This window comes from Schistocerca gregaria, chromosome 4 (genome assembly GCF_023897955.1).
Source record: "Schistocerca gregaria isolate iqSchGreg1 chromosome 4, iqSchGreg1.2, whole genome shotgun sequence".
Classification (NCBI taxonomy): domain Eukaryota; kingdom Metazoa; phylum Arthropoda; class Insecta; order Orthoptera; family Acrididae; genus Schistocerca; species Schistocerca gregaria.
The window spans coordinates 483,771,388-483,785,042 of record NC_064923.1 but is presented as its reverse complement, the minus strand read 5'-3'; the positions used below and the strand labels follow the sequence as shown (position 1 = coordinate 483,785,042).

At 36.8% G+C, this 13,655-nt stretch overlaps 1 protein-coding gene across 4 annotated transcripts in view; it reads left to right on the top strand.

Annotated features, from left to right (window-relative positions):
• The window catches only part of LOC126267060 (cadherin-23-like), a 458,700-nt gene that overhangs the window by 325,371 nt on the left and 119,674 nt on the right, over positions 1-13,655 (top strand). For all 4 annotated transcript variants that reach the window (XM_049971900.1, XM_049971901.1, XM_049971902.1 and 1 more), the window contains one exon: positions 2,268-2,510. In XM_049971900.1, the coding sequence (XP_049827857.1) occupies positions 2,268-2,510 (243 nt within the window). The remainder of the gene's footprint in view (positions 1-2,267; positions 2,511-13,655) is intronic.

Genomic DNA, 13,655 nt, shown 5'->3' with positions numbered 1-13,655 from the left:
AAAAAAATGAAATATCTCAATTTTTTAGGGAGTAGGGGTAAATAAGAAACAAAATTAAAATCAAACTTTGCCAATGCTGAAGTCCTCGTGTAGAAATAGGTACAGTACAGGTACACAGAATGTGAACAGTTGGTTTCTGTTTTGGAACCTTCTGTACAAATGAATTACTGTGCTAGTAAATTCACAATACATCTCCAGTACCAGTATAGAATTACTTGGATATCAGCAAAACGTATTTAGAAAATCTATGTTTTGGCCTCATAGCCTGCCTAGAAACAATTTATTGTCCTCATGTTCATGAAGTATATTGTTACAATAACTTATCTATCACACATCCATCTATGTCTTGAACTGTCTATGGCCAAATTACTGTATTAGCAGGTAAACAGGATAAACTGTACATTCTTGATTTGCAACATTATTTTGATACATTACTTTTAATTAATCATCATAGTCAGTGCTCCAGAAATATATGGGGTGATGCACTCCAAGGATAATTCAGTTGGAGACATTTGTCTACTTTGGTGCTCAAAATGTTGTTCAAAATTTAAGAAGTCCTTTGATAAACTGCTAAACAGAACAATGAAACTCAGTCTATTACAAGTAAGGAAACATCATACATGAAGTCACAACCAAAAAAGAGCAAACAAATTATTACCGTGGCTCACAATGAATGTTGCTGTGAGAGTGTCATTCAAAAATGGTCAGTATATCTCGTGTCACTGCATAATGTAGCGTTATACTTTACATTACAAAAACACAATAAAATAAATTGTGATATGAAAAATCCATGTCTCTCACTGGCAGTGACATATGACAAAAAATGAGCCACGACACTATTGGAAGATTTAATCATTTACTGTGTTAGTACAGCAAAGAATGAATGCATGATAGCAGGTATTATCATGGGGTGCAAAGAAAGAACACTTGAATAGCCAATATGCCGCTTATTTGAAAAACTACTGAAATCATGTTGAATACTGCTAATGAAGGCATAATTTTTATTGAGGACAGCCATTTTAACAACTCTGTAATCTTTCCATACAATAATTTGTTTATTGAAAAACTTCAAAGTCAGTACCGTAATTAACTGTCTGAATCATTTTACACCTACAGTATTTAATTTGTCTTGGAAGTGAGTTATAAAAGTTGCCACTGCCATTGCTACAGAAATGTCCAACATAGGCTGGGGCAGGCCACTCCTGTAATTCAACACCTAGCAGTAGGATGAATGCAAGGTACTCAGTGTAGGAAGCCATATTATAGAATTAAGAGTCAGTGCTCAATACAGCAAGCACATCTTTAACAGTCAAACAGTAATATTGAAAATCTGATGATTATTTTAAAAATGTCATATCAAAGTAAGAAATCAATGGTTCAGTAATACCTTGCATCCTTTTTTGTTGAAGATAAAATAAAGATACTGCTGGAAGAGGAAGAGAGATAAGAGTTGTTTTCTCATTGATGACAAGGACATTATAGTTGGAGTATAACCTCAGATTGGACAAGGGTGGGGAAGCCAATCAGCTGTGTCCTTTTCAAGCAACCATCCTAGCAGCTGCCTTAACTGATACAGGCAAACTAGAAAAATCTAAATCTAGAAGGCTCAATGGTAATTTGAACTCCTCTCTTCACAAATGTGAGTTCACCTTAGTACCCACAGTCTTATTTAGCTCAGTCTAACTGCTCATGTTCTTCAGGACTGCTCATGTAAAGGAGGTATGAACAGGAGCATTAGCAATCAGTTCATTGTCTTTGTATAACATATCCTTAGCACAATATGTTCAAATTCTGAACTGATGTGACCAAAGCAGCCAAACACCTATATAAACTATGGTTCATTCATTCCTTGCATGCCTACCATTACTTCTATTAAATAAAGAGTTCCATTTACTCATTTAAAATTTTCTCGCATATAGTTCCTAATTTACTATTACTGAAAGAAAATTTTGCACATTGCGTCTCAAAAATTGGACCCTCATAAATGTTGTAAAATCAGTGTTCACTGTAATATGAAATTTCTTTCTTATTCTGTTTCAAGATTTGGCTTATAGCAAAATATTGGAAATAACAGTACTTTTATAAATGTATACTGATGAGGCCAAGATTTGCCAGTATTGCCCAGTACTTTTTCGTATGTTTTTTTTAAGGGAGTGGTGTTTTGCTGAACACAGCAAGAACTCAAGTGTGAAACATTTTCTCATTATACTCATTAACAAAGATTACTCTTCTAATATGAAATAACAGTTAATAAATCTATACTCTAGGACCACACAAAAGCACAAGTCTAGTCTACCTTGACCCAGAGACTGGAGAGATAGTTGTGGCAAACAAGATTGATCGTGAACAGACTCCTTGGCTCAACTTTACAGTGAAAGCAACTGATTCTGGTGTGCCACCGCGATCAAGTCTTGCTGATGTATTCATTCAGATACTAGATGAAAATGACAACAATCCATATTTTGTTGGAGATGTAACAAGCATTTCAGTCAGAGAAGATGCTCCAATAGGTAAGACAAGTAGCAATTATTTTCATTCATTTTTCATTGCTTTATTCTGAAGCTAGTCAAGGTACTGAAGCAGCCATGTTGCATGCCACCTTATATGTACGGGGATAACAAAAATATGTTTACATGAAGAACTAGTTTTAAGTCATCTTGTCTATGGTTTCATCTGCATGGTCAGACTGAGTGTCTCTCTCCCATTGAGGCCACTGCTTCAAAACTCAGAGGTCACACTAATGATGACTCAAGAATCTAGACTGTCAAAATGATAGGTGACATGTTCAGTCATTACACCATTCACATATGATTCTGTCTGAACTTTTCCCCACAAATCTCACTGCTATCAACTTCAGCTTTATGTATCTAGTATTATGTCAATTTCACTACCTTTTCAGGAATACCTCAAGCCCTAGCACTTTGTAGTGAATGCTTTGCAACTAACCACAGAGAATCAACATTTAACTACTATAATTTTAATATTCACCTCTGTGTGTGTGGGAGGGGGCATTCCTTTGGATCTTAAAGTAATACTTCCACGTCTCCTACAGCTGTCATTATGTGGATGGAGAGTCGTTTAAGATAAAAACCCTTGCTTGCACCCCACTCACAATCAGCTACTACATTTTACGGGGACTCTACATTTCTCAACCCTGTGAGGAAAGTCCAGGAAGTCTCTGGTTCAGTTCTTTCACTTGACTCAGAACCAGGGGGGCAAAATTAATTCTGGGGCCAATGCTGCAAATTGTGAGCTTCATTGAAACTCCCATGTGCAAAGTTGGTCTTCTCAGCACTCTGTCAGTCGCAGATATGGTCAAGAAATTACCTCAGAGCTCAGATGACAGGCATAATTTTTTCCAATGTGCACCACACTCTGCAGATAGTTGCACCCTCTGCCCTCAACTGAATGACATCCCCAGGCATACACACTGCATCTGGTGTCTCTTTCTGTAACTTGCTGCCATTTCCCTAAGGGATACCATTTTTTTCATATGTTTATGTGCCGAAGTAATTAGCACACAAAATGATATTTCTATTAAGGCAACAGAATAGCCTGTGGTAAAAATTACTAGTTTCCCAACATTTTGATATTATAATCACTAACAAATTCGAAAACTGTTATTCGCATTGATATATGCTGAAATTTGGGGTAAACTATTCTTTGATGATAACAGTAAATCACAAATGTTGATTTGCAAATTGCATGGATTTTTTACTTAGTTGATTCTGTGACATTATCTACACTAGTGCACTGAAGGTGAACACTGCAGCATCAGTTTGTCTCAGTCAAAATGGTGAAAATTGTGCAGTACCAGTAAAGCAGTGACATGTGTAAAAGAGGAAACTGAAAGTATTTGAAATCTGCTGCTATTGAAAAAGTCAAGAATTATATGGGTGGATAAAAGTATGAGCAATAAAAAGAACAATATACAAAGGACAGATTGCTACTCAACACATAGAGGAGGCAGAGTCACAGATAGGTATAGTGAAAAAGAATCTTCTTTTCTTTTTTTTTTTTTTTTTTTTTTTTTTGCACCTTTGTCCCAAATTAGTGCAGGATCAGTATGGTTATTTTACAGATTTGGCAGGGTTAATTTTTAAGGGACAGACAAGTATCTTTTCTTGTGTAACCCACTTCCCTACTCCCCCCCCCCCCCCCCCCCCTCCCCCACCCCCCACCCCACCTCACCTCTCTTCCTCCTCGGGATAGAATATACTAACTTCAACTTTCTGCAGCTACTTTTATTCATGTGAAACTGAGTGAAAGTTTTTTAAATGTTTCTGAATTGCATTCATTATATTGAGAAGGGACTTGGGTACCAGTCCAGTATTCAGTTAGTGGGAAGTGGTGTACCACCTGAAAACCACATCCAAGATGCTGGCACACCAACACTCACTGTTAATTTGCCAGATGGATTCGATCCGGGCTTGTATCCCTCCCCATCCTGAAAGCAGTGCTTTAACATGGCCTTCCAAGTAAGTGCACAGTGAAAAAGAGTACTAGAAATATTTTCAGCTTTCAGACAAAGTTCTTCCTCAGAAGTGTGGAACTTTCACACATTCTCACAACTCATACCTATATGGCCACTGTCTCCAGGCACAAAGCTAGTCTGATATGAGTAGGAATATAGCTGGGTTGGGAAAAACTAGTAAAGCCAATCTCGGAGAAGATCAGTTTGGATTCCGTAGAAATATCGGAACACGTGGGACAATACTGACCATACGACTTATCTTAGAAGCTAGATTATGGAAAGGCAAACCTACGTTTTTAGCATTTTTAGACTTAAAGCTTTTGACAATGTTGACTGGAATACTCTCTTTCAAATTCTGAAGGTGGCACGAATAAAATACAGGGAGCGAAAAGCTATTTACAATTTGTACTGAAACCAGATGGCAGTTATAAGAGTCGAGGGACATCAGAGAGAAGCAGTGGCTGGGAAGGGCGTGCGACAGGGTTGTAGCCTGTCCCTGATGTTATTCAATTTCTATATTGAGCAAGTTGTGAAGGAAACAAAAGAAAAATTCGGAGTAGGTATTAAATTCCGTGGAGAAGAAATAAAAACTTTGAGGTTCGCCGATGACATTGTAATTCTGTCAGAGACAGCAAAGGACTTGGAAGAGCAGTTGAACGGAATGGATAGTGTCTTGAAAGGAGGATATAAGATGAACATCAACAAAAGCAAAACGAGGATAATGGAATGTTGTCAAATTAAGTCAGGTGATGCTGAGGGAATTAGAATAAGAAATGAGACACTCAAAGTAGTAAAAGAGTTTTGCTATTTGGGGAGCAAAATAACTGATGATGGTCGAAGTAGAGAGGATATAAAATGTAGACTGGCAATGGTAAGGAAAGCGTTTCTGAAGAAGAGAAATTTGTTAACATCGAGTATACATTTAAGTGTCAGGAAGTCGTTTCTGAAAGCATTTGCATGGAGTGTAGCGATGTATGGAAGTGAAACATGGACGATAAATAGTTTAGACAAGAAGAGAATAGAAGCTTTCGAAATGTGGTGCTACAGAAGAATGCTGAAGATTAGATGGGTAGATCACATAACTAATGAGGAAGTATTGAATAGGATTGGAGAGAAGAGAAGTTTTTGTGGCACAACTTGACTAGAAGAAGGGCTCGATTGGTAGGGCATGTTCTGAGGCGCCAAGGGAACACCAATTTAGTATTGGAGGGCAGCGTGGAGGGTAAAAATTGCAGAGGGAGACCAAGAGATGAATACACCAAGCAGATTCAGAAGGATGTAGGTTGCAGTAGGTACTGGGAGATGAAGAAGCTTGCACAGGATAGAGTAGCATGGAGAGCTGCACCAAACCAGTCTCAGATGCAGCAGCAGTCCAACTGGGATGGGTAGTACCCACTACTCATCCCAGCTGGATTACTGCTAACATCAGATGCAGTCAGAGTTACGCCTTTGGGCCCAGAGACAGTGGCCATGTGTGTGTAAGTTGTTGTTATGCAAAAGTGTAAAAGACGTACTTCAGACTTTGTCTGAAAGCTGAAAATATTTAGAGTATTCTTTCCCTTTGTGCCTGTTTGTGGCTAATTGCCTCATCTATATTGGAGTAGCAATCCTATATTATTAACAAGGTGGAAAAGATAGATTGCTACTTACCACAGAGATGACACATTAAGTTGCAGAAAGGCACAATTAAAGGACACGTACACATAAGCTCTACGCTGCTGCCTTTGTCAGAAAAAGAGAAACACACACCATTCATTCACACAAGCAAGCACACCTCACGCACACATGTCTGCCAACTCTGGCAGCGTGTGTCTGATATTTTGTAAGTCTGTCGTGGACTTTCCATTGTTTGATTAAGACCCGGAAAGAAGTCTACGGAAGACGCTTACCTAAAGAAAGGACAGGTCACTGGGAGATCGGCTAGTGTACCAGGGGTTAGAACACTTAGCAGTAGGAAAAGTATTAGAGGAAAAATAGTAGGGACAGACAAAGCTATAATGGATATGAAAGGTAGATCATTCACAATATTAGGTGTAGCAATTACATAGAGTTGACAAGATTAGTACAATACAGGAAAAAATGGTGAGCAGCATCAAATCAAATGAAACATGAAATCTTTAAAAAGCTGTCAGTTGAAAAAGAGAGTAACTGAAATAGATTACATTACTCACCTGCAAAGCTTACAACAGTGGTGCATTCTTGGCTGCTATGGTTGGGATGAGACTGTCATCCTCATCTGTACTTCAACCATATTACAGCAGCTGCATGTATGCATGTGCATGTACCTCTGTGTTGCATCCTGCCAGTGATGGATACAAAGTGTCAGAGAGTAACAAGCCTAGTGACACTGCATCCTGTACAGTGTTCATACACCCAAAATTGATTGTGTGTAATACTAATGTCTAACAGTCCTTCTGAGTTGAGTATCTCATTCATCATGAGGGGGGACTCACGTTTTCATGGCAGGTATGAGGAAGATATGAAGTAGTAACAAAGCGCACAGTAGCAGATCCTAAAGTCACCTGAAATTGTGAGTGGCGTATGCATTGGTAAGTGCTCAGAAAATGAACATGGTACAATTATTTGTGATAGAATTAACCTAACTTGTTTCAGGTGTGTATACTAAAAAAGGGAATTATCTATTAGATGTAACAAAATGAAATTGTGCATGTTTTAAAACAATGGCCTCACATTCAGGATGCTCATGTTGTGTCCAGCCATCAGGATTTAGATTTTATGTGTTATTTTCTATATCACTTTTGGCAAATTCCAGCAAGGTTCCTTCAGTAAGATCACAATTGACAACTTTTCCTTTCCTCATTTTATATGTGTATTTCCCTATGTCTGTATATGTGACTTTGTTTTCATTTCATTAAGCTGATGAACCTTGTACCCTTGTAAAATGATCCTTGCATGATTAAATTACTACTACTAATAGGTGGTTCATCAGATCACTGACTTCAATTTAATTTAATTTGTTCCTGTAGGATTACATGGTGTACAATGAACTTACATGTAATATAGGGCCCGTCAAAAATACAGAAACCTTCATTATCACGTACTTCCTAACTATTCTAAAATAATTGATTATAATTAACAACATTTACAAATTTAATGTGGGCAGTAATCATCAACACTGTCAAATTCCTTTCCCACCAGATGGTCTTTTAGCCTCTTTGGAAACTTAGTGTCATATTTATTGTCACACAGTTTTTTAGGCAAATTTCTTAGTAGTTTGATACCTGAGTATTGTGATCCTTTTTTCAAGCATTGTTAGTCAAGGGGGTATGCTTCTTATGTCATTCTTCTTCCATGTGTTGTGGGTGTGTGCACTAGCATTTGTAGTCCACTCTGCACTATCTTTTGTGACATAAAGTATAGTTTTATATACATACAAGGAGGCAATTCACATTTAAGTACTAAACAAGGGTACATGACATCACTTCCACATAATATCTTTATTGTCCAAATCTCTAATAGAGCATGGGTGAAATGAAGAACTAAATATTTCAGTGCAAGCTCTGATTTAATTATGATGGTTTTTTCTTCCCTATGCAAGAGGGAGGCACCAAAATGTTTCTGCATTTGGAGCAGAAAACTATTGATTGAAACTTGGTGAAAACATTGCACCACAATGAAAAATGCTCTTTTTTAACAACTGACATTTCAGCTCAATTATCCAGGGTGTATATGCCCTGGGACAACTGGGAAATCTGGGAAAAACATGGAATTTTTTACCCAAGAGAAAACTGGGTAAAACCTGGGAATTTTTTAGAATTCCTGGAATTTTTCATTGTTACAGTTTTGAGTTACATTTTTGTAATTTGACTGGTAAGAAGTGATACTCTAACAAAGAATTTTACTTTAGCCCACTACTACAAAATAGTACTGCACCAATAGAAGATAAATGAGAGAAAAACATCAATATAAAACTTAAGTTGCAAAGAAAATGTGCCATTTATAACAACAAAGCATAATGCTCACATAAGTGACCACCAACAGCAAAATGAGTCAAGGACTTTAGGACAAAGCCTATGCAGTACTTCATAAAAACAAACTGCTTTCAGTGAGCATGACATCACAACTGTCTGCATTTCTAAAAGTTCAAGGGCAAATATTGCAAATGGTGGTTTGAGAAGTGTTACTTTCAAAATAAATTTTCTTATGTGTAAGATGAACTTTGTTACATGTGAGACTGCTATGAATTTCTTAAATCACAGAGCATTTGACTCTCATTCAAAACTTAACACTTTGAGGACCAGCCATTTAGAAAAATTTATCATCATTTAAAATTTTACTGACACATCTGTATTGATATATTATAAAGGGTGACACATGGAAAAAAGACCAATATTGTATGTGAAAGCTTAGCTTTTCTTGTAGCTATACAATATGTACATTAATTTAAATCATAAACTTTTCCTGTTTGTGTGTTCATGCTACTTAACAGTGATGTTGTTATTGGCTGCCTATATCACGTGTCCTATGGTCTATATATCTGCTGTCATTTTACAGGGAGATAATGTGGCATGCGCTGTGACAGGCTGACAAAAGTGCATCATAATCTCGATTTCATTGCTTCAGAAACTAACGTGCTGTGTTTGGTGGCATTCATATTTACACTTTGATAACATCAAAAGATACAGTGTACACGTTGCACATCAAAGATCTTTCCAAAACACATTATTTTTTTGCTGAGTTTCATTTCCTAAAGTGCCAGGAAGTTCTGCACTGCTGTATAAAACCTTTACCATTCATAGGATTTTTAAGTTTTACAGTTCTGAGGGAAAGTATACTATCATTTAACGCGGAGAAAGTGCAGTTTCATCCAGGAAAATGTGTATTAGCACCCTGGGAAACATGTATTTTTAACAGGGAAGTCTGACAACTTTTTTTCCTTGTCCAAGCACACACCCTGTTATCATACATTCTCTCCTGAATTTTACAATTATTTCATGATAACACAAAATGAGCCCCCCTTCTTCATCCCTTCTCAATGTATTCTGTCAATCCTATCTCATAAGGATCTTGTATTGTGCAGCAGCTCAGTAGAAGATGATGGACATCCATAGTGTAAAGAGTTTCTTTAATGGATTTTTTCACCTTCTAAGTGTTCTACCAAATAAACACAGACCTTAATTCACTTTCCCTATAGCATTTTACGAGAGTAATCCCAAAAGGAAGGTCTCCTATTTTTTTATAAGTACAGAACTCTGTTTGTGTGGCAGTTGGTCACACGGTTATGAAGAGTGCTTCACACGTTCTGTGTGAACATGCGCACGCCACACTGAGGTGCTCAGTCTTGGCTTGGCAGCTGTTGAGAAGTAGCTTACCACCAAGTGAAAAATTGGACACAGTTATTCGATTTTTGAACGTAAAGGGCACTGCGTCGATTGAAATCCATCACCAATTGACAGAAGTGTATGGTGAGTCATGCATGGATGTCAAAAATGTTCGTAAGTGGTGTAGAGAGTTTGCAGCTGCTCGGACTGAAATTCACTACGAATGAAGGAGTGGAAGACAGTCAATTTCTGAGGAGACAGTGTTGAAGGTTGAGCAAAGCATAGGTGAAGATGAGCCAATCACCCTGATTGATCTCTGCACATTCCCTCCTGAGGTTTCCCGAAGCACAGCTCACAGAATTTTAACAGAAACGTTGAACTACCGGAAGGTGTATGCAAGATGGGTGCCACACATGCTGGTTAGGGACAACATGCAACAACGAATTGATGCCTCTCACACATTTCTTCACCACCTTGGACTGAAGAGGACAACTTTCTGGACTCAATAGTCATGGGTGACAGAACCTGGACATACCACTTTACACCTGAGACCAAGCAACAAGGTTCATAACTTTCTGAACAGCATGGCAGCGAGCTGGGTTGACATGGGCATACAAAAACTGCCACAGCGTCTACAAAAATGTGTCGATAGAAATGGTGATTATGTCAAAAAATAGCTAACTGTTGAAGCTGTAAACTGATGTAAACCATTGTAGACATAAACAGGTCTATGTATTTATAAAAAATAGGAGACCTTACTTTTGGGATTACCCTCATATACATAACTGTTCCAGTTTAACTTGTTACTAACTGTAATCACTAGATATTTTAGTTGAATTGACAACATATAAGTTAGGTCATTTGTCATGTAACAGGTATTCTTTGGAATTCTTTCAGAACACACATGTAGGAGCTAACAGTTTTTATTGTTCAGTGTTAATTACTTCAACACACCGTTCAGCATAATAATTTTATTATTCATTTTGATCTGTCAAGAATAAATCAGCAACAGCAAAGGGCCTGACACACTTCCTTTGGAAACATCAGTTATAGCTTTGGTTTCACTAGATAACTTCGCATGAATTACTGCATAGTGTGATCTTTAAATTGTGAAGTCCCAAATTCAGTCATATAATGGTGACAGTATTCCATAGGAATGCTGTCACCAAAAGTCTTCTGAAAATCTAGAAATATGGAATCGCTTTGGGTTCCAGTACCCTTAGCTCTCATTACTTTATGCAAATTGAGACCCAGTTGTGTTTCATGAGAACATTATTTTCTTAATTCATAATAGTTATGTGTATTCAGATCAATTTCTTTAAGTCTTTTGAACACAAAATATATGTTCCCAAACAATACTATAAAATGGTTAGATGGGCTTGCAATTTTGTCAGTTTCTTCTATTTATTTTTTATGCAGCTGTCCAGTATTTAGGCATGATTCCTTCATTGAGCCAGTTGTTATTCATGACTGTTAAAAAATAGTTATTCCATCAGCCATATTCTGAAAGAAATTCAATTGGTATACAATCTGGACTTTCCAGCCTCTTCTTGAAAACTGTAATTCATCAGAAAAGCTAATTTTTATTGCAAACCTTGTAATTAGTATAATTACTTTTGTATGCCTGATTAACAGTTTCACTAAGAGCATGAATTGGTTTTGTTCTTGTTGTTGTGGTCTTCAGTTCGAAGGCTGGTTTGATGCAGCTTTCCTATGTACTTATCTCTTGGTCTCCCTACAATTTTTACACTCCCCCCCCTTCTCCCCGCCACACCCACGCACGCACGCACACACACACACACACACACACACACACACACACACACACACACACACACACACATATGCGCACTTCCGTGGGTCCTTGATTTCTCAGAATATGTCCTACCTACTGATCCCTTCTTGTAGTCAGGCCACAAACTTCTTTGCTCCCCAATTCTATTCAGTACTTCCTCATGAGTTATGTGATGTATCCATCTAATCTTCACCAATCTTCTGTAGCACCACATTTTAAAAGCTTCTGTTCTCTTCTAGTCTAAATTGTTTCTCAGTCAAGTTTCACTTCCATTCAATGCTACCCTCCATACAAATACTTTCATAAAAGACTCCCTGGCACCTGAAACTATACTTGATGTTAACAAATTTCTCTTTTTCAGAATTTTTTTTCTTGCCGTTGCCCGTCTTCATTTTATATCTTCTCCACTTCAGCCATTAGTTATTTTGCTGCTCAAATAGCAAAATGCATCTACTAATTTAAATGTCTCATTTCCTAATCTAATTTCCTTGGCATCACCTGTCTTAATTTGATTATATTCTATTATCCTTGTTTTGCTTTTGTTTATGTACACCTTATATCATCCTTTAAAGACAACATCTATTTTGGTCAGCTGCTCTTCCAAGTCCTTTGCTGTCTCTGAGAGAATCGCAATGTCACTGTCTGCCTCCATAGCACAGTGGTAGCGTTACCACCTACCATGCAAGGGGGTCCAGGTTCGATTCCCAGCAGAGGACTGGGTGTTGTGTCCTTCATCATTATTTCATCATCATTGACACGCAAGTTGCCAAAGTGGTGTCAACTAAAGAGACTTGAAATATGACAGCCAAATCCCGAAGGGGATATCCCGGCCAATAAATGCCATACGATCATTTCATTTGCAACTATGTCACTGGTAAACCTCAAAGTTTTTATTTCTTCTCTCTGGACTTTAATTCTACTCCAAACTTTTCTTTTGTTTCCTTTACTGCCTGTTCAATGTACTGACTGAATAACATCAGATGTAGGCTATAACCCTGCCTAAATCCCTTCTCAACCACTGCTTCCTTTTCATATCCCTTGAGTACTATAACTGCCATTTGTTTTCTGTGTAAGTTGTAAATAGCCTTTTGCTCCCTGTATTTTACCCCTGCTACTCTCAGAATTTGAAAGAAACTATTTTGATTGACTAATTACTTAACATACGAATTATGATGTCTTCTTTGTTGCTGATCCATGTCTATTAAGTTGATTTCATGTGTGCTAGAGTTAAAATTTTCATTTTTAAGATACACACTATGAAATATCCAATTATAGGTGTTTGATCTTTTTTTTTTAAAAAAAAAGCCACACATATTCTCTCAATTTTTGTCATAAACTAAATAATCTCAAATAAAACATGTTGCACACTTAAAAGCCCCATACTGCTTCTCTCAACAGACATCTTCCAACCAATGCATCATAACTTTGCTACTGCTACTCCATAACTAACAGATAACAAAAATCGACAGATGCAAAGGTGTAATAGGCTACAGCACATAGATCATAAAATGCATTCATCCATTACATCCAAATTGTGTCTTTCAAAATTAAATACTTCTTTTATTTATTTATTTAGCACCCATTCATGATACAGGACTTGTCAAACTACAGAACAGTATAATTAATATATAATATTACATATGTTAATATGTAATATTACATATTTACATCATGTACAAAATATTATCATTGGTATCAACCTATACAAATGTTTGCTGAATAAATTACACAAACACAAATAATGACAAAAGTCTTGAAATATAATTAAAATTTTAAACTAAATTGGAAATAAATTGTGTGTCAGTTTTATATATCAGTTCCATTCGTGAAAAAAATTAAGAATAAATTAGATTTCTAGGTTTACAATGTTAATTCCCTTATGAATTTAATGTATTATATTCTACAGTACATGACAGAGATAGAAGTATTGACCAGTAACATTACAATAGCCTCCCATGACTTTTGTAATAATGAATATCCAAGCAAAATTCTGATACCAAAATAATGGAACTGCTAAAACTTCAAATTTTGAAAAATATAAAGATAAGTAGCTTCAATAATACATAATTCACGTAGTAAAAAAAATTGAATTAACAAAGTGAAT